Source organism: Hylobates moloch, unplaced genomic scaffold (assembly GCF_009828535.3).
Source record: "Hylobates moloch isolate HMO894 unplaced genomic scaffold, HMol_V3 SCAFFOLD_2, whole genome shotgun sequence".
NCBI lineage: Eukaryota > Metazoa > Chordata > Mammalia > Primates > Hylobatidae > Hylobates > Hylobates moloch.
The window spans coordinates 165053924-165075799 of NW_026652277.1; the positions used below are offsets into that span (position 1 = coordinate 165053924).

Here is a 21876-nt window from a genome sequence, read left to right on the forward strand (position 1 = left end):
GAGAGAGAAAGAAAAATAGGGAGAATGTTCTATGATTGTGTTAGAGGCAAAAGCTTACTACAAGGCATTTCTAAGATAGTAGATAAGATGATGTATTGTTTAAAGTGTCAAACTTAAGGCTCTGTATAGAGTAGGAAACAATTATTTAAATTTATTGTGTAAATTTTGCGTAAGACAAACACACATCGGCTGGGCGCAGTGGCTCACGCTTGTAATCCCAGCACTTTGGGAGGCCGAGGCGGGCGGATTAGCTGATGTCAGGAGTTCGAGAACAGCCTGGACAACATGGCGAAACCCCGTCTCTACTAAAAATACAAGAATTAGCTGGGTGGGGTGGCGCATGCCTATAATCCCAGCTGCTCGGGAGTCTGAGCCGAGAGTTTCAGTTGAACCCCGGAGGCGGAGGTTTCAGTGAGCCGAGATCGCGCAACTGCACTCCAGCCTGGGCCACGGAGTGAGACTCTGTCTCAAAAAAGAAAAAAAAAGAAAAAAACACACATTGATGGCTTTTGGTGGATGTTATTGTTTTTAGTATTTTTAAAAATCCCTGTTAGTTTTGTGTAGTGAACAGAAATTTTAAGTTGAAAACTGCATAGTCATTTTTTTGTGTTTCTTGTGTATCCATGTTCTCAGACTAGCATAATTTATAAGCACTTTTGTGGCTGTAATGTAGAGAAAAAGGCTAAAGAGAAGGGTTTAGAAGTCTGTACTGGTCTTGTTAGCTTGATAGTAGAGGTTAGAAGGGTATTTAAAATGCACTGACAGTGGCAGCGTGTTGCCTTGGGCCTGCAGGAGTTTCGAGAGCCCTGCCAGGTGAGTTGGCCCAAGTTAGGCCTTCTCCTTCTCCCTGGGTGGGGCCTGCATGGCCCAGAACAGCCTCTCTGGGATCCACTCTTGGAACCCGAGAAAGCTGATTTCTGTTAATTAGGGCTCACTCAGGCAGTCACAATTTGGTACTAGGAGAGCCGGAAGTTGCTTTTCTGGACCCAAATAGGGTTTAGTATATGGTATTTGAAATTTTAGATGTACCAGATTTGAAATTCTGGCATATTGTATTTGGAGAAATTGCATAATTTCTACTAGTTTTTGTTTTCAAAGCTTTGGAAAATAGGCTCTGTGCTTACACTGTTTTAAAAATATATGTATGCATACGTATGTGCACGCATCTATGTATCTATATAATGTCCCATGTAATACCTTTCGTTTCTCTCTAAATGTCTGCACAAACAGCATATTGTCTTCGGTTTTGCATCATTCCTTCTCAGAGCCTGAGGACTGCACGAGTTCCCATACCTCAATACTGGGCTACTTTCAACACCTGTGGTTGGAATTTTAGTCTTTAGTGATACATACTGGTGGATCTCCAGTGTTCCTGTCCCCATTGTGGGGAAGCAGTTATAGCAATAATTCCAAATGGCAGATATTCCTTAAAAATTACCTCACAGTTTGGGGCTGCAGTATTCGATTTGGGGTGGCAGCAAGTTTAACTTCCTCCCCATGGCTTATTTGGGTTAATATGGCAAAGATGTGTTCTTGACTAATGTGAGGAGGCATCCGGAAGGCTAGTGTAGCGTTGGGGGAAGCCCTAATGCCTAAGTATGCACAGTTGATATTTGAGAATAGAACTCGTTCACTTGGGTAGTAACATACATACTTCTGCTTTAAAATAAAATGTACTAATTTATTTCAGGGTCAAACAATCATACAGCCAGTATTTTTGTAAGCATCTGCTGTATGCATAGCATGGCCCTGGGAATTAATAAAATTCTGCCCCATCACTGCTCATCCTGTCCTGAATGATTCCTCTTTCTCTTATGTGTTCCTTTCTTCCCCAGCTGGGTTGCAGCTGTTCAACAGATCTTACTCTCGTTTCTCTTCTCTGCTGGTTGAAAGTGAGTCCTCCCTCTCAGCCTTGGTCCTGGTGGAGCAGCAATTCCCATGTTCTGGGACCCATTTCCCCCCAGCTCCTTGGGCAGAGTTGGCCGGCCTGCCTCTCTGCTGTGCTTCTTTGGTGCCACTCAGAATCTCCCTGTTTGCCCATGGGCTCCCTCTCTTCTGCTAGGGGCTGTTTCTGTGCAGAGATTCTGTCTTGTTCACATTTGTACCATCTACAGGGCCTGGGATGATTCTGTGGACACCTAATCATTGCACAATAAAGTATCAGTCAACACATGTGAATAATAGAAAATATAGAGGTGTTTGAAATCCATTTGGGAAAACAAAGCCTAGCTACAGATACCAACTATAAGGGTGCCTTGCGTTGCCTTTTTCTTTCATTGCTGTGGTCTCTTTCAATCAGGAGACCAGAAATATAGCACGGTTTCCATCACCGACTGGCCACATACTCTTAGACATTTCTCTGTGAAAGGATACTGATTCTACACTTTTTCGTAGGATTGTTATGGAGGTAAATGAGATCGTCTGTGTGAAAGTAGTTTAAAACGTTTAAAAGTGCTTTGTATAACATCTTGCTGTTGTTGGGAGTGCTAGTTTTGGGTGAGGGAAGGTGATCTCAATGACAACATTTTATAATGAGGTCTGTTTGATAGTTATTTTGTAAATCATTTTGTAGTACACAGAGCTGATTAGCTTTATACTGTATTTTTGTGGCTAGGAGCTTTTATGTTGAGGCCTCAGGATAGAGAACAAAGTAAGGTTATGATAAAATCTTACACGGGGAACCCAAAAAGAGGGAGAGTTCACTGTCTTAATTTCTGCATTTTCTAAGGGTAGACCCTGAATTAACGCAACTGCCTTAGGTTTCTTCTGGCCTCCCTGGGAGTTAATGGTCAGGGAGTGTTTGTGAGGCGCCTTTAGGCTCCTCATACCGACAGCATCTTACTTCGGGGCTCTCTCCCTGCATCAAATCTTCCTCGTCAGCTTGCAGTTTCTCAATTATATGTTAACCGTCTTTATTCTTGGTAGCAATATTGTAAATTTGGGGTAGTAGTTATAATTTCGTCTAATTATTTCTCCCAGAGCTATTGTTTGCCTAATATTCATATAAACCTGGCAAAGAGCTCATTGCTAGGGGGATTCCCAAGTTACTCCAGGGACTTGGTGCTCTCAGAGCTCCCACATTTGGGGTCCTCCACTCTGGACAAATAGATTGCGTTGTCTTCGTGACAGTTTACTTTTCTTCTTTGGGGATCTGTGTGGAAGGTTAAAATAAGTCATAGCCCTTCCTCTCGTTGCTTTTCTTTACTTTTCTGAGCTTTACTTCCTTCTCTGGACGTGCCGCCTCTGAACGCCATGTCTTCCATGCTTTCCTCTCCAGCGTGAGCCTGACACACACCAGCCCCAGCACTCGGCCCATGCTCCCCACAGCATGATCTCACTCTCCGATCCTCACCTCGGGCCTGTCAGCTGGCTGGCTCCAGCCCCATCTCTTCACCTTTCCTTGCTTTGACTCTTGACTTCTTCTGAGAGTTGCCAGCTCCTCTGAGTGGCAGGTGCTGGAGGTGCTGGAGGTAAGCTGTTACCTGTTGTGCTGGTGTTTGCCTTCCTCCTGTGCAGGTGTTTCTTGTTAACCTGCCCTGGCTGTTCAGCCAACTCAGACAAGCAGTAAGTTCTCTTTCTCTGGCAATGGCATTTTGTATCAACAACAGCTGTAGGTCAGGGAAGAGGCATTTCAGGAGCCAGAATCGCTGGACCGTCATTTATTCTGATACAGTATCACTTGGAACTGTTTTCTTTGAGATTCTCTGGGGAAAAAAATATCGTGCCCTAATGCAGTGTTTTCTAAACTGCTGATTATGACTCATTAAATGGGAGCATGAAAGTAATGTATTAGGCTGCAACTAGAAATGTTTTTAATGGAAGGAATTTGATATAAAGAGTAGAAGATACAAATGTAGCACATACAGCGAGTGTCCTCTGTTCAAGGTTTTGACATAAAATATGTTTCTTCCTCCGAGTTGGAGTCAAAACATTTGACAGCCATTACTCTAATTAACTTTCGGTATTTTTTAAGCTCCTTTGATTCCCCTCTCCCTTTTTCCTTCTAATGATAATTTAAGATTTTTTTTTTGTAGTTCAGAAAAAGTAGATTTAGAACGTGGTCTATTTTCAGGACGACCTGATGAAAAACTGAAACCAAAGCTAAGTGATTTGCCAGTTGCGTGGCAGGTCTTCTCTATTTCATGCAGGTCTTTGCCTCCTAAGCAGTGCACCTTCCCAGTAAAGCTCCAGCAGATAAGGGTAAGGTGGCCACCTGGAGGGCCTTCCGTAGATGGGCGTTCCATCTGGGAGGATTAGGAGGTGTAAGGATGGAGCGCCCAAACCCCAGCAGCTGGTTTTTCCTGGATGCTGTACGGACACCACGTGTGGGCTAATCATAGTCTGCTAAGGAGATGGCTGCGGTGTTTCTAGGATTATTAGGCTACCGCTAGTTTGGGGAGTGAAGGGCAATGGAAAAAGTTTCTGAGATTCAGGAACCACCAAATGCCCAGATAACTAGTGTTGCTAATTCTTTTTTCTGGCAGTAAGAAATAGCTGTAGGTTTTAAATGATTGTGAGTGATTATTGAATATAGTATCCCTGGTCAGAAAATATCATCATTTCCCCCCAGTTCCTTATACCTTGTCTTGGTTTCAGGGAAATCCTTCCTGACTACAGTGTTGCTGCTGGGATAAACTTTCATTGTTCTTGTAAGAAACATTTTTGAAAGGAAACTAAGTATGTCAAATGAATAGTTGGAAATCATGTTTCCCTATAACATATACGGTGTATCTTTTAAATTTAAAGGATTTATTAAAGTGAAAATCATTGGAGGATACTGTTTGAAACCCGGCTTTACCATCTAATGGTAATATAGCTAAAATAAGTAAAATTGGAATATGATCTAATTTCAGAACTAAAATATTTTGGCCCAGTTATCCTTATATGTCACTGGATTTTGGAGGGTTCTATCTTAAGACAGGTATTTGTACCAGTTAATGTCCAAAACAGTGAAATGGCTTCACTGAAGTCTATTGACTTAACCCCAGAGGTGCTTAGAATGGACAATCAGAATACTTCCATGTTGAAGTATTGGTTTGAGGAGGCTATCATTTTATGATTATTTATTGACTTTCAAAATGTGTAGTTCAGAATGCCTAATTTTAATGATTTGTAAATATAAAATGAGGAGGCAATGGAAAGAAGTGAGACATTTATTTTGCTGAAAATTCTACATTCAGTAAGTCCTCCTCCCTTTCCCCTGCCTGCCCCTGGGTGTCTTTCTGTTACTGATTTTAAAATGTCAACATCCTATATTTTTTTCTGACCAATCTTTTGGGTCTACTTGGTACATGTTTCACCTGATGAAATTTTAAAAGTTGCAGATTGTTTTTCTCAAGGGAAATAACTGAATTATCTTCTTTTTATATAAACATTTACTTTGAAATATGTTGATATTTCAAGGACTTTGATACTTTATCCAAAGCATCATTTCTTCATATTGCCACAACTTTAAAATGGAGTTCCTGTTTATTGCCCAGTATCACAAGTTTATCATGTAAGTTAAGTTTATGTGCTAAATGACTCACAACGAAGCCTCCCCTTCCCACTTGTGCCTACAGTGTCTGTGTTGGTAGAAATTTTGTATCCTAATATTGTACAGGTTGAGTATCCCTCATCTGAAAATCTGAAATTAGAAATGCGCCAAAATCCTAAACTTTTTTTGAGTACTGATGTGATGCTCAGAGGAGATGCTTATTGGAGCATCTAAGATTTTGGATTTTTGGGTTAGGGATGCTCAGCCAGCAATTATGTAGTGCAAATATCTCAAAGTTTGAAAAAGCTTGGAATCCAAGACACTTCTGATCCCAGGCATTTCAGATAAGGGACATTCTACCCATACTTTCTAAATTAATCTCAACTACACAGATTTTACAATTTTATTGTTATTGTTATTGTTTGTTTTGAGTTTTGTTCTTGTCGCCTAGGCTAGAGTGCAATGGTGTGATCTCAGCCCACTGCAACCTCCGCCTCCTGGGTTTAAGCGATTCTCTTGCCTCAGCCTCTGGAGTAGCTGGAATTCCAGGCACCTGCCACCATGCCTGGCTAACAATTTTAGTTTTTAAAAGTTAAAGAAATATGTGTGCATTTCTCATTTGCAGGCTTCCTTCCTCTCTCCAGCTTCTTTTCCCACCCCTGCTGGCTCTCTTGTATCCTCTGGGCTCCCCATGCCTTACCCCGTACTGCTGTCCTGGGACACAGCATGACCTCCAAAGCGTCCTTGCCTCTCTTGTCCCAGTCTGAGTGGCTGTTCGCTTCCTCCACCTTTCACTTCCGTTTAATGACTGAGCCTCGTGGGAGAGTGGGGTGAGCGTTTCCGTTTCTGACTACCGGGTGAAATTGTGCAGGGTTCCTAGCCCTTGACCGTACAAGGACAGAGTTGAGCCAGTGGCCTTTCAAAGTCTTTTCCAGTTCTGGAAGTGTATGATAAAGTAGTTCTTAATAATGTGTAACTGTGCCGAGCCTTCCAACGAGGGAGGGAATGGATACGTATTTTTTCATTTAAAACAATAGCTCATTGATCCAGCAATATGTGGACTGTGTACTGGATATATTTTTGAGCATCTCCTCCTCCCTTCCCTTTACGCCAACTCAAACTATGATCCAGGGAACAAGCTGCAAGGAGTCAGTTTTTGAACCACTGATAATGCTTTTGTGTTCCACTGACCCTACCTTTGCACATGGAATTCAGGGGAGGAATCATTGCTTTGTGAAATGGTGGGCTGGTGGTAGCAGCATCTTCTAATGTAGAAAGATTTATTTATATAAACCTACTCCTCATTTGTTATGAGAACATTCTGAAACTCAGGAAGGAGAGAGAAGACTCATGCTCATTTGAAGCCTGTCTTGTCCTAGGTAATAGGGACAAAACCCCCAGCCTCCTCCCTGTCTGTGTCAGTGTGCAGCCTCCTCTCAGGAGAGCAGTGAGTGCCAGTAACGTATCAATGCTGGCTCTTCCCATGGGACTGTCTGTTCATGGATTCTGCAGTCGACACGATTCCCTAAGTCTCAGAGGAAGAAATTTAAGAGCCAAGTTGGGTCTTGGACAGTCTGTGGAGAAGTTGGACTCTTGCATGATTACCATTGCTATTACTTTTCTCCGTTGCTGTGTTTTTCACCATATACATCATTTAAATTTAGGGGTAGATAGATTAATGAGTAAATTTTCTCCCTGAAAAGTATCTTCATGGAACACTTAGACTGTATCTTTTTAAAGGATGATGCTTTAAATTAATGCAGTTTTTGAAATTTTCATTTTTGATGGGCTTGGCATTTTCTTCTATTTTCATGAGCTTAGTTACAAAAATCATTTTGAGGAGGGCCGGGAGAGAAAAACGATACAGGAAGGCTGTGGAGCACCCACCCTCTCGCACCCTCAGAGAGAGGGCTTTTGACTCATGGTAACAATGCAGCCGCGTAATCTCACCTCACCCCCAATTCTTTCATTTGAAAAAAAAGAAGAAACAATTTCAAAGGCTGTATTTAAAACCCACACACGAATGAGTAATTTATATGCATTTATCATGGAAGTATACGGTCCCCAAGGTAGAAAGTGGCCTGCAGTCAGTGGTCTCGCCCCTCCTGTTCCCCTACAAGGCTCCCCTTCCAAACTGGAAGATACCAGTTGCTTGTCTGTTGACTCTTTTAAAATTCTAGTCCTCTTCTGGTAAATCCTGTTTTCTGTACCCTGCCCCCACCCCATAGTTATCTCAAAGAGAACAGTCTCTTTTCAATCAAGCATTCACTGCACATGTTCCAGTCATGCGGTTACAAAGTTGACATTGCAGCCTCAGCAAAGGTTATCTCTTTAAAATTTTCTGAAATTCCCCTTTGGCACATTCATTTTGGCAGCTGGGTTTATATAGGAAAGTGGTAAAGCTCTTGGCTTCTCTTTTTGTGCTTTATAAAAATAGAAATCTCTGGCCAGAAGGGCAGATAAGCAAGAAGCTCCTCTGTAATTCCCATCACTTCTGCTTCCCGAGTGTTTTCTGTTTTACACTGTAGTAAATGGTGTCTTCACCATGTGCTTGTGGACCAAGTGGGTGGTTTTTAGAAACACGAACATACTGCTGTAGCCTGACACTTATTTTAAAGTCTTATTAGAAAACCCTGCTGTTCTAACATGTGTATGAAGTACTGTTAGACTGTTTTGACTTTGGATTTTGTAATCGTTTTCCATTAAGAACAATGGAAAAACTCAAAGATTACATTCACGGATTCAAAATTACCAGTTACAGTCTGGGCAATAATATAACAAGAAAGAGGGAAAATCCAAATTGCTTTGTAGCGAGATGTACTTATTACTAAAAAAATGATTCCACGAGTGTGCTTTCCTGGGACAGCATTTTTGGGATGGAAACAACCAAATCCCTGTGAGGCAGGCAGCTCAGGCCCTTTTATTTTCTGGGAAAATGTTGCTTCTGTGAGCAGAATTGACTCATTCGTTACTATAGATTACCTTCTGAGCCCTTCGTTTCTTTCCGCATATCCTGTGACCTTCACAGGAATAGAGTTTTACGAAGTCATGTTGATGCATTTCCATAGTTATGATTCTCTCATTTAAAAATGACTGTATATTTGGTATGGAAAATACTTATTTTTTAATTTTGTTTTTAAATGCAAATATTGATACCCTAGGTGTCAAAGCTTCCACATTAAAAGTGAGTGTGGCTCTTTTTACTGTTAAAAATTCTTTCCTGTTTTATATTATTATATCAGTAAGGCACACAAGCTTATAGGTGAATTTTTCACCGCTGTGACAGTTTAGGAAAGACCACATTTTAAAATGGCAGCTCTGTTTTCTTCAAGAATAGGCAGTATGAATTATTTAACTCTTAGGCAACCCTCCTACCATACCAAGTTTATATACGCTGGAAATGTGCTATTTTTTTAAGCTGTTTTAGAATAAGATTTGTCGTCCCTTGTATTAAACACACGCTCTTCTCTCAGAAGCTGCGGATTTTTTCCTGTTGTTCTTCTGTTTTGTCAAAAAACACACTGTAGACTTTATAGATCTGTGGTATCGAATACCCTCGATTGGATCCTCAGGAAGAAAGTGTTTTAAAGTGTGTAATTAGGGCACTTGAGCATAAAACTACAATTATACACTTGTGTGTTAGTTTTGTGTACAGTAAGACTTTAGTTCAACACTGGTTGTAAATGAGAGGAAGCATTTTACTGCCAGTGAATGCCTGCATTTTATGAATACTTAAATAAAATCTCCTCTAATTGGCTGACCTGGAAAGAAAGGTGAAAACATCCGTAGTTTAGTGGGAGAGGAGAATACAAAATGTGTACTAGAGATTTCTTTTTACAGGTGCCTTGAAAAGTGATCTCACTCTTGTGTACAGCCGTGTTTGCTGTGCCTTTGGGATCGTTTGTGCTATTCTAGCTGTTGTTTCACAATAAAGGCGAATGGGGTGAAAGCAGTTTAGATAGGCCAAGGAAAAGAATCAAGGGACAGACTGGCGTGGACAGTAGTTGGCAAGGAATTTTTGATATGGTTAAAAAAAAAAAGGCTTTGGGCTGATATAATTGACTTGCGTTGGTTGACTATATATTTGTTAATCAAATTCTGTGTACAAGAGTTAGGCAACACTCCTTGAAGCCTGAAGGAGTTAATTTTATGAAAACTAAAGGATGTACCACTTTGCAAAGTGGATAATAATGTGGCAGAGCTTGTTACCCTAAAGAGATAGCCTGGACTGGAAATATAAATTAATTTAAGAAGTGTATAAATAAATTCATGGATAATAGATTCATAATGGTTATTAAGAGGAAATAAAGGCTGTTCAGGACATATCCCTGACTTCTGGAAATTGAGGTCATGAGAGGCACTACCATTTAGTTCCCACAGCTATATAGAATATTCACTCCGCAGAACATTGGTCTGACCTACTATTCACTTAAGCTGTGATTTGCTAAATATAGAGCAGTTGAACTTAGAATAAGCAGTGAAATTTTGTAGGCAATTAATAATTGTAAAGAAATCCAAGAGGGATTGTATGTGTATGTCTTTATAATCTTATATCGTGTGTACCCTTCTAAGTTTTATAAAAAATTTGTCACAAAAAAAGACTTGTTACTGATAAAAAATGAGAACTTTTCAATGTTTCCCAAATCAAAAAAGGTAAATCTGTTTTATCCTATGATTTTTTTAAAATTTCTAAACTAATGGGGAGGGTTAAATTATCCCAGATGTGTTGGTTTCAGAAAGCCTGTTAAAAACTGGCCATGTTTATGGCCCAGAAGTTACCTGTTAGGAAGGAACCAGGGCCCAGGCCAGAACGTAGTGGACTTCAGAGCAACGTGAGAGCCATGGACCCAGCTTGTGAGTGTGGGTGGTCAGCTAGCCCATTCTGCAGTGTGAGACACTGCCTGACCGTTTTGTATAACTCTGTCAACTTCTTTCTCATCCCGGGTCGTCTTTTTCCTGTTAGTTAAGAGAAGCCAGATAGAATTGGAAGGAACTTAGCTTTAGTATACAGTGCATACAGTAAGCGCTCAATATACATTTGTTGACTTTCTCATTTTTCAAGGGTGAAAGACAAATTTCAGGAAATTGTGGAGTTTTTGTTGTTGTTGTTGTTTGTTTGTTTTTTCCTTAGACAAGCCTAAGGACAAGATTTATTTTTCTTCTTAAAATAAGAAAATGGGGGGAAAAAAAGGCACCTAAGTTGTTTAGAAGTCTCATTTGGGAACTTAGCTTAAGGGACTGTGGAATGTTGAGCAGTTGTAAGATCCTGACCTTGTAGACTTTATTTATTACCTTCTAGCACATTATTTTTGACTGGACATGTTGACATAATAAAATTTCCTTGTGCAATTGGTTCAACCACGCATCAGCTTAGCATCTGAATTCCTTGCTGTGGGGAATTTTCAGTCTGTCTCTTATGCATGAAAAATGGTGTTTGATCTTCCTGTGAAATCAGGAGCCAGCAGGATTTGCCACATGTGAATGGAGCTGTTGTGGACTTAAGATTTTTCTTCTGCTTTTTGCTTTCCCATTTTGTAGAATTTACCTGGAGGGGTTCAAATCTATGATGAAAAACAAACACATAAAAATTAAGGAGCTTTCTTCTGTTTAAGATAAATTGTTATAATATACTTTTTGATAACTCTTAGAAAGACAGCAGCGATAAATAATCCTAAATAAATTTCATTTTGTTCTAGATTCATGAAAAACAGAGTTGGTTTAAGGAGTGATTTTGGTATATATTCTTTGAGGCTGTTAGTTCTTTATACCTATACCACACACAGATTTTCACATTCAAAAATAACATTATACTAGATATGGTTTTGTAGCCTGCTATCTTTAAACCTCATCTCAATAATATATGGACAGAACTTTTTGTTGTTAAATATAATGTAAAATGAGAATTGTTATTTTTAATGGCTCTGTAGTATTTTATTGAATCCTCACCTCTGCTTTTTTTTTTTTTTTTCTGAAACCAATTCCCTGTTGATGGACATTAAACATTTAGGCTGTTTCCCTATTTTTGAGTGGAGCTGCAATGAACTCCTTGCTACACATATCTTTGCATACTTGTTTCATACTCCTCTTCCCTTCTCTTCTCTTCTCTTCTCTTCTCTTCTCTTCTCTTCTCTTCTCTTCTCTTCTCTTCTCTTCTCTTCTCTTCTCTTCTCTTCTCTTCTCTTCTCTTCTCTTCTTTTGAGACGGAGTCTTGCACTTTCCTCCTGGGCTTGAGTGCAACGGCGTGATCTCGGCTCACTGCAGCCTCTGCCTCCCTGGTTCAAGCGATTCTCCTGCCTCACCCTCTTGAGTAGCTGGGACTACAGGTGTGCGCCACGATGCCCAGCTAATTTTTTTTTTTTTTTTGTATTTTTAGTAGAGATGGGGTTTTACCATGTTGGCCAGGATAGTCTCTATCTCTTGACCTTGTGATCCGGGCTGCCTCGGCTTCTGAAAGTGACAGGCGTGAGCCACCATACCCAGCCTCATATTTTTTCTTAATATAAATTCCCAAAAGTAGAATTTTGGGTTAAAGGAACGTTGTTTCTGTACATATTGTGACTTGCCTTACATATTTTACTTTGTATATTCATCATGATTATTTCAGTTTGCCCTGTTGCTCTGTAATATTTTGGATTATGTGAAATCAAAACAAAAACTCACTGATAAGCATCTAGGATCAGTCATTAATTATAAAATAGAAAATTTACATCTAGGTCTAAAGGCAAGAATGATTTAAGCAGAAATGTGTTAAAATGTGTGTTATAGAATGATAAAAATGGAGATGAACAGTTTAGACTTCTGTATTAAGTGTATATACATATTCCACCAATATTTTAAAGCTATTATTCATATCCATTAAAATGCCTAAATCTGAAGCATGCAATTCAGTGAGTTTTGACAATTACATACGTCTAGGATACTACCATCCTAATTAGAGTGTTTCCATCACTCCTAGAAAATTCCCTTATGTCTCTTTCCAGCCAAGCCCCATATCCCACAATCATTGTTATGATTTCTATCACAATAAGTTGATTTTGCCTGATTTTGAATTTCATGCAAACAGACCATACAGTGTGTTAAGAATGTATACATTTAATGTAGTTCTTTTCAAAAAATAGTTCTTGATGGATTTGTAAATACCAAACTGTACTTCTTAAAAAGATCCAAAGCTGATGTGGAAATTGTATAGAATAACAATAAGTCTTTCAAAAGAATAAAATTGGACAATTAACTCATAATGTCATAGACCTGTGTAAGAGCTTAAACAAAGCTATAAAACTCTTTTTCTTTTTCCTTTTTTTTTTTGAGATGGAGTCTTGCTGTCTCGCCCAGACTGGAGTGCAGTGGTGAGATCTTGGCTCACGGCAACCTCTGCCTCCTGGGTTCATGCGATTCTCCTGCCTCAGCCTCCCAAGCAGCTGGGATCACAGGCACTCACCACCACACCTGATTGATTTTTGTATTTTTGTATTTTCACCACATTGGCCAGGCTGGTCTCGAACTCCTGACCTCAAATGATCCACTTGCCTCAGCCTTGCAAAGTGCTGGGATTACAGGCATGAGCCACTGTGCCCGACTATAAAACTCTTAAAAGAAAACGGGAAAAGTTTGGTACTGGATTTGGTAATTATTCCTTGGATATGACACCAAAAGCATAGGCAACAAAAGAAAGGACAAACAAATTGGAGTATGTCAAAGTTTTAAAAACTTTTGAGCATCAAAGGAGACTATCGAGAGAGTGAAAATGTATAACCCACAGAAGAGGAGAAAATATTTGCAAATCATATATCTGATAAGGGATTAATATCTATATAAAACACTGCTATCAACAACAAAACAACCCAATTAAAAAAATGGCAAAGGACTTGAACATTTTTCCAAAGAAGATATATACATGGCCAATAAGCACATGAAAAGATACTCAACAGCACTGATCATCTGAGAAATGCATATTTCACAATGAGTATGTTATCACTTCACACCCAATATCATCACAGCTGATATTTAATATTAAGAAAAACCCAGAAAATACCAAGTGTTGTCAAGGATATGGAGAAATTGGAAACCTTGCGTCCTGTTGGTGGGAATGTAAAATGGTGCAGCCACTGTGAGAAACAGTATGATAGTTTTCAAAAAATTAAACATAGAATTACCATATACTCCAGCAATCCCACTTCTGGGAATGTACCCCAAGACGTAAAAGCAACAATTCAACCAGATATTTGTAAACCCTTATTCAGAGCAGCATTTTCCACAATACCCAAAAGTTGGAAACAGCCCAGTGTTTATCCGTGGATGAGTGGATAAACAGTTATGCCGTATACATTCCACGGCCTTAAAACGGAATGAAACATGATACACACCACAACATGGATGAACCTTGAATACATTATGCTAACTCAGACACAAAATAAGCCAGACACAAAGGAACAAATATTGTGTGATTCTGCCTATGTGAGATAGCAAGACTAACCAAATTCATAGAGACAGAAAGTGTAATGGTGCTTGCTGGGGGTTGGGATGGGGACTGGGGGTTGGGATGGGGACTAGGGGTTGGGATGGGGACCGGGGGTTGGGATGGGGAACAGAATGTGGGGTTGGGATGGGCAACAGAATGTGGGGTTGTTATTTCTGGGGCACAGAGTTTCCATTTGGGATGATGAAATCCTGGAAAAGGATGGTGGTGATGGTTGGCCAACAGTGTGAATGTACTTATGCATCATTGAACTGTATACTTAAAATGGTTAAAATGGTCAATTTTGTGTATATTTTAGCACAATTAAAAAAGGTCTTTAGACATCGAAGATAAGGAGAAAGGTGCTCATTCTATTACATAGCAAAGAAGTAGCATGTTAGAATTCAGTAGTGGGGAGTTTTCACCACACTGAATGTCTCTGATAAGTTTAGGACAATGCCGAGTATTTCTTTTGTTCATAGATTGTTTTCCTCCAAAAGGAGGAACAAACTGATAATGGAAGTAGATTGAGATATTCAGAGACACCAGGTCTATGATAGAAACTGGGGCCTGTTTTAGTATCGTAACTTGAAAGCTCACATCAAGGAGGTTCTAATATCTGTTCCAGTGTTTTTCTGTGCTTTCCTAGAGATAGAACTGGACTGGACTATCGTTTAGCTCAAGGCAGCAGCTCTTAACGTTTCCATTGACTGTGGTGTGTGATTTCTATACGTATTTCAGGAGGTTCAGTCAACAGACATTCACCGAGCTCTTAGTACTGGACAGGCATGCGGAATACAGTGATGAACTAAACTAGCAAGGGCCTGTCCTGTGCAGTGGACTGTCCAGTGGTGTGGTGGTGTTCAGTGGTCAAATGAGTTTGAGAAATCTTGGATGTAAAGGTGGACAAGTTTCCAAGCTTTTTAAAGGATTTCACATATCCTTTAATGTGATGATATGGTATGTTTTCTTTTTATAGTATATTTCTTTTTTCAACTTTTTTAAATTATAGAACTCATTTCTGTGTGATAGTCTATAGAATTAGTGTCCCTTGTAGGACCCATAGGGAAATTAGTGACCCTTAGGGAAATGCTGGCATAAAGTTCTGTCTGTTAGAGGTTCACCAACCTACAGGACACTTTTTCCCTTGGGAGGAGACCATAATGAAGGCTTCCTCCTAGTTCTGTCCTGAATGCCCTGATGGCTTGTGAGGAGAGGGACAGCCGCTCAGACGCCAGAACTCAGAATAGCTGTGGCCTGGAGCGTCCTAGGTGAAAGGCCTGGGAGTGTTTGGAGCACGTGGTCTTGTAGTCAGGGACTTGGCCTTTGAGCTGAGTCTCTTTTCTCGGAAGGACACCTCCTGGGGTGTCCCCTCCTGCCTTGTGTGGGTGCTTGAGCTTCCCAGGGCCACCTCTTTTTGGGAGGAGGTGTACTAGGGTGGAGGCAAAATCTTTATGGTAAAAGTGGAAAATTGTGAAATAATTTAGGCATATAGAAAAGTACAGAAGCAAATATAACAGACACACTTGTGTAATTACACATACAGTATATACAGGTGTACACACACACACACACACACACATAGTATGTACAGGTATAAAAATAACATGTTACCCTATTTGCTTCACATCTTTCTTTTTATAAAGGAGCAAAGCATGGCTGAAGCCATGCCCCATCATCCCCAATTCTTTTCAATGCACGTTTCTATACTTTTGCTACATGTGTGTTTATAAACAGTATACACTAATATCTTATGTATTAAAATTTTATACAAATGGTATGATGCTGCATTAACTTTTTGTTGCTTTCTTTTTAAACTCAACATTGTATTTTTTAGTTTTGAACCATTTTGATATGTGGTGTCTTACTCCTTCCTTTTTACTACTGTATAGATTTAATTGTGTGCCTATAGCAAACTTGACTTTTCCCATTTACCTCCTGTCCTAGAGTTAGATTTTATCCTCTTCTGTCAATTGTAGTAGACAGGACTGCATTGAATATCCTTCCTGGAACGTGTGTTTCATGGGTGTATACTTACAAGGCACATGGCTGGGTCATGGGGTCAGTGTACCTTTAAACCTAGTAGGAAACTGCTCTCTAAAACATCTTTAGGCCGGGTGCAGTAGCTCATGCCTCTAATCCCACCACTTTGGGAGGCCAAGGCAGGTGGATCACCTGAGGTCAGGAGTTCGAGACCAGCCTGACCAATATGATGAAACCTGTCTCTACTAAAAATATATAAATTAGCCGGTCATGGTGGCCTGCGCCTGTAATCCCAGCTACTCGGGAGGCTGAGACAGGAGAATCGCCTGAACCCAGGAGGCAGAGGTTGCAGTGAGCCGAGACCACACCACTGCACTCCAGCCTGGGCAACAAGAGCAAAACTGCGTCTCAAAAAAAAAAAAAAAAGGACACAGTGGCTCACGCCTGAAATCTCAGCACTCTGGGAGGCCAAGGCAGACGGATCATGAGGTCAAGAGATCGATACCATCCTGGCCTACATGGTGAAACCCCGTCTCTACTAAAAATACAAAAATTAGCCGGGCGTGATGGCGGGCGCCTGTATTCCCAGCTACTTGGGAGGCTGAGGCAGGAGAATCGCTTGAACCCGGGAGGCGGAGGTTGCAGTGAGTTGAGATTGTGCCACTGCACTCCAGCCTGGCAACAGAGTGAGACTCCATCTCAAACAAAACAAAAACAAACTTCTTTAGAAGGAAAAAGGGGGAGAGGGTAGTCTTTGATCATTTCACTAATTTTGGAGGATGAGCAAAAAGTTCAGGGTATGGTGAAATGAAAAATGAGTCCTGACCCTGCATGTTTAACATGATACAGAAATGTGAAAGGTAGTACTTGTGTTCTTTATTGGGATAATTTTCTAAAATAAATATGTAAGTGAATCATTTTTAGCTATAAATTTTTTGTTGTGTGTGTTCACATCTTAAAGGTCTTTATTTAGAAATGAGTGAAACAAATTCTTCTTTTGCTGCTACTGCTGCTGCTTCTGCTTCTTCCTCTTCCTCCTCCTCCTCCTCCTCCTCCTCTTCTTCTTCTTCTTCTTCTTATTATTATTGTTATTATTATTATTATTTGAGACAGAGTCTTGCCCTGTCGCCCAGGCTGGAGTGCACTGGAGTGATCTCAGCTCACTGTAACCTCCACCTCCCAGGTTCAAGCGATTTTCCTGCCTGCCTCAGCCTCCCTAGTAGCTGAGATTACAGGTGTGTGCCACCACGCCTGGCTAATTTTTGTATTTTTAGTAGAGACGGGGTTTTGTCATGTTGCCTAGGCTGGTTTGGAACTCCTGACCTCAGGTGATCTGTCTACCTTGGCCTCCCAAAGTGCTGGGATTATAAGCTTTAGCCACCATGCCTGGCCAGATTCTTATTTTTAAATAACAAATGGAAATGTTCTGATCTGAGGCATTTTTTTTGAGATCTCCATTTAGTTCAGTTTTGCAGGTTTAAAAAATATATATATAGTTAGAACTGTGTTCGAGACAAAGCATGCGCTGGACAGTCAGGACTTCCATGGGCCAGCGGTTTTTGGCCAAGGACACTGTGCTGTTGTTAGTGTACTGTTCAGTGGCTGTAGATGAAGCTGAACACATTTGTCAGATTTGGGTAGTTCAAGAGATTTCCATATTATAATGTGTTCCTTGAGTCGTTAAAATTTTTCATATAATAATAGCTTGCTTTAGTAATCATTGAATAGTACTTGTCATTCAGCAGATGTTTGTTGACGCTCAGATCCTTTTCCAGGAGCTTATATTCTAGTGATGAGGACAGATAGTAAACACGTGAACACGTAGTTAAGGGTTTCACTACATAACTAAATCAGTCTACCCAGTGATAAGATCAGGTTGGTCAAGGCACGAGAATGACCATGGTTAGGGTTAGGCTGGGGAGGGAGGGCTGTTGGAGCTACCAGTTCTCTGTGTCCCCAGCTCCCAGCAACTGCTGGCTAGCGCTCAGTAACTGTTGGTTGCCTGTCACTTGCATGCAACCGTCTGGTTGTCTTAGTTATCCGGCATATGGTTAAGAAGGAAACGACTTAAAACTCTCAGCAATCAGAATAGGGTTTGCAAAGCTTGGGACAGTGAAGCTCAGGTGCTTTCCTCACAGATCAGTCCTTTGGGCCCTCATTGTGTGGGCAGTGTGTGTGGGTATCTTGGTCCTCAGCACATGAGAAGCCTAACTGGGTTCAGGTGGGGATTGAGCTTGAGCTTGAGCTTAAGCTTGAGTGGTGCCGGAATGCCCTGATGGCCTGTGAGGAGAGGGACAGCTGCCCAAACACCAGAACTCAAGAGGAGCTGTGGTCTGCAGCATCCAGCAGAAGGCTCTGGGGCCTTCCATGTCTTGTGGGGCAGCCTGTTGATTTGTGTTTCGTAATACTATTTAGTTTCAGAAGTCTGAACAGCATATAGTAGATCTTTCAAAGCCTTGCATCTGAATGCATTGACAAAAAAAAAAATAATGATTATTAAAGAATTAGATTTTAAGCAGGATGCGGTGACTCACATCTGTAATCCCAGCACTTTGGGAGGCCGAGGCAGGCGGATCACCTGAGGTCGGGAGTTCGAGACCAGCCTGACCAGCGTGGAAAAACCCTGTCTCTACTAAAAATACAAAATTAGCCAGGCTTGGTGGCGCATGCCTGTAATCCCAGCTACTTGGGAGGCTGAGGCAGGAGAATCGTTTGAACCCAGGAGGTGGAGGTTATGGTGAGCCGAGTTCGCGCCATTGCACTCCAGCTTGGGCAACAAGAGCAAAATTCTGTCTCAAACAAACAAAGAGTTAGACTTTAGCTTCAGTCAGCTGGGGTATTCTATTGAGAAATTGGTTTTTAAAGGTAACATTTAGGAAATAATATTTTACAGAGAGCACTACAACTTCTAGTTTAATAAGTCATAATGGCACCTGTATAGACTTGCAGGTGGGACTGGGCAGGGCATCCGTATGACTTAGGAAGGCAGTCTGTTTGACAGTTGGAGATGTAAGGCAGAGTCATGTGACTGACCATATTCACACAACCCACGTGCAAAGGGGATTGGACTTAGAGTCCATGTATTTCGAACCCAAAGATTCTTTGGGTAAACTAGAGTTGAGCAATCCGTCCCATCATGGCTCCCATTGAAGGATAGCTGACTGGGTCCAGTTGTTTGGCACTGGGCCCCAGGTCTCAGGAAGAGCCCCTCTGTGCTGTTACAGGTTTCCTCAGCCCAGGCTCACAGAAGGTGGGGTGCCAGCGAAGTTGGTCCTAAATGGATGAATAAGCCATGTGTCTAAAAGGATAGCAAATTGGTTTTAATTGTGGAGGAGCATGTTTGAGGGCACCCAGGTCTCGGTTTGCTCAGTTGTGTAGGCGGTTGCTCCACTGAAGATTTCCGCTGCGCCCACCTCTCCTCCTTGCCCCACACCCTGCACCCAAACTTCCTGGAGCTGGACTAGGTTAGTAAAAAATTCTAGTCAGCTTGTGGCTGCTCTAGTGTTAGTAGGTTCCTGCAATCTGTCCTGTTGTTGTGTTACTTAGAAAACAGCGCCCCCCTCCTCAAACAACACTTCCATATTGTGTGTGAGGGCTTCTGTAACCAGAAAGTCAACATATTAAAGTGCAATTCATAGGGGAGTTGCTGGCTGTGTTGACTGAGCTTTACAGTCATTTTAACACTGGCAGAAGTGTTATCCTAACTGCTTTAAATCAAACTGCAAAGATGCTTGTGTGAAATATAGTATTAGATATCAAATCAAACATATGGGTGTTGAACGGAAGGATGTGTGTTGTAGTGGTATATGGTATTCTAGCATGTGGAGTTGTATTTTATGGAAATTCGTTGGCTTGGCTTATGGCAGGGACATACATTCATTATGAGATATCAAGCTGTAAAATAAATAAAAGCAAAAAATTCAACTGTGCTGTTAAATGGCTTGCAATGCAGACTTGTCTGCTCCAACAACTTAGGCTCTGTGTGATGAGAGGCACTGTGAGCCATTGTGGTCACATTTAATCTCATCCTCTTTGGTAGATCTTGAAAATAATCTGGGTTGGATTGAAAGAAATATAGGAACTTTAACTTTTTCGTTTTTTCCCCTTTTACCCCATTGTATGTGTTAGGAATTACTGTGCTGATTTGTCTCAGAGGCCAAATGTTTTACTCTTTTCATCTTTTACCATTTCATCTTTTTCCTCATTCAGTATTTCTGTAGTGGATTTGGGTTTTAAGTGTGTATCTGGTACTCATTAATTTCTTAAATGTGTGTGCTTATGGGGCTCAAGTTCTTGAAGTTCTCCAGTGGACCATATTGTGGTATTAAACAAAATGACTTTGCCATTCTTGTCTCTAGAGTGCTTTTTGCTGTCCTGATATCTTGTTTTTCTTTTCCTTTCCTGCTCTCTCTTGAAATTACAGAAAAAGGCAATAGATTTCTCATTAAGAAAATAATCAAGGCCGGGCGCGGTGGCTCACGCTTGTAATCCCAGCACTTTGGGAGGCCGAGGCGGGCGGATCACGAGGTCAGGAGATCGAGACCACGGTGAAACCCCGTCTCTACTAAAAAATACAAAAAAATTAGCCGGGCGTAGTGGCGGGCGCCTGTAGTCCCAGCTACTCGGAGAGGCTGAGGCAGGAGAATGGCGTGAACCCGGGAGGCGGAGCTTGCAGTGAGCCGAGACTGCGCCACTGCACTCCAGCCTGGGCGACAGAGCAAGACTCCGTCTCAAAAAAAAAAAAAAAAAAAAAAGAAAATAATCAAAAATACTATCCATGGTATATTTATTGCATGAGGAAGGATTTTCCTCTAAACAGTGCTTTCAGGCATTTTTAGGCTGATGTAAGTTAGAGATGGAGAAGATTGATTGAGACCATTTTTGTCTATACCTCTGGTATTTACACTGTAGTACACCTTGTTTTACATTGTTACCTGTTTTATCAACTAAGAAAATGCCATCCTTAGCAAACATAGTAAATAAAATTGATAATTTAACTGGTATGTATGTGCTGTAAATGCAGTTGGTATATTCTGACTTTTTCATTCTGAACTTAGAAACAAACATACACAAGAAGGCACCCAAACCACAAGCCTCCTATGAAGTATTAGTGAGTTAACTTGGACTGTTTGAGTTCATTTTAATTTTCACTGTTGTGTGGGAATGGATTTCATATCATGCTTCTCTTTCTTAGTAGAGGCTATTTTTTAGTCTCAGTATTTAGCACTTCCTCCCCTCTCCATCTTTATGATATTATCAATAGTTTCTATCTGATATAATATGATGGTTTTTAAAGGCAAAGTCAGATTGCCTTTAGACTTCATTGATAGTATGTGAATAGAAAGCAGCGTGTCGATTTGTCTAAGGAAGACAGGATTAAAAATATTGAGTTTAGTTGCTTAGCAGAGAACCCCCTTCATGTTGCTGAATTGAAACCATATTTGATTTCATTTAATTGCACATTTTGACTTTCTCATTTGCTTTGCTTGACTTTTTGACAGATGCCACCTCAGTATGGACAGCAAGGTGTGAGTGGTTACTGCCAACAGGGCCAACAGCCATATTACAGCCAGCAGCCGCAGCCCCCGCACCTCCCACCCCAGGCGCAGTATCTGCCATCCCAGTCCCAGCAGAGGTACCAGCCGCAGCAGGTGAGCACAGCGCACTGCCCTGCAGGGCCCTGTTTTCTCCACCAAGGCAGACCCGGCTCTGAATCATCTTCCTGTCCTTTATTAAAAATTATGTTCTCGGTGGAAAAAAAATTAGTTTTGAGAAAATGCATAACTGTAACCTAATCTAACTCTATCTCTCCCTCCATCTTTTCCCCTTTTGAGATTGGAGGGTGAGAAGAATGACTGGTTAATAGCTGCTTGCATTACTGGTTAGTGGCAGCAGGAAGTATCAGTCATTGCTTGTTCCCTGTCATTTGTGTTCTGAACCTTTCAAGAAAGCACTCTGCCAC

General features: G+C 41.0%; 1 protein-coding gene across 6 annotated transcripts in view; it reads left to right on the top strand.

Annotated features, from left to right (window-relative positions):
• The window catches only part of ARID1B (AT-rich interaction domain 1B), a 435119-nt gene that overhangs the window by 104037 nt on the left and 309206 nt on the right, over positions 1-21876 (top strand). For all 6 annotated transcript variants that reach the window (XM_032161137.2, XM_032161127.3, XM_032161155.2 and 3 more), the window contains exon 3: positions 21416-21565. In XM_032161137.2, the coding sequence (XP_032017028.1) occupies positions 21416-21565 (150 nt within the window). The remainder of the gene's footprint in view (positions 1-21415; positions 21566-21876) is intronic.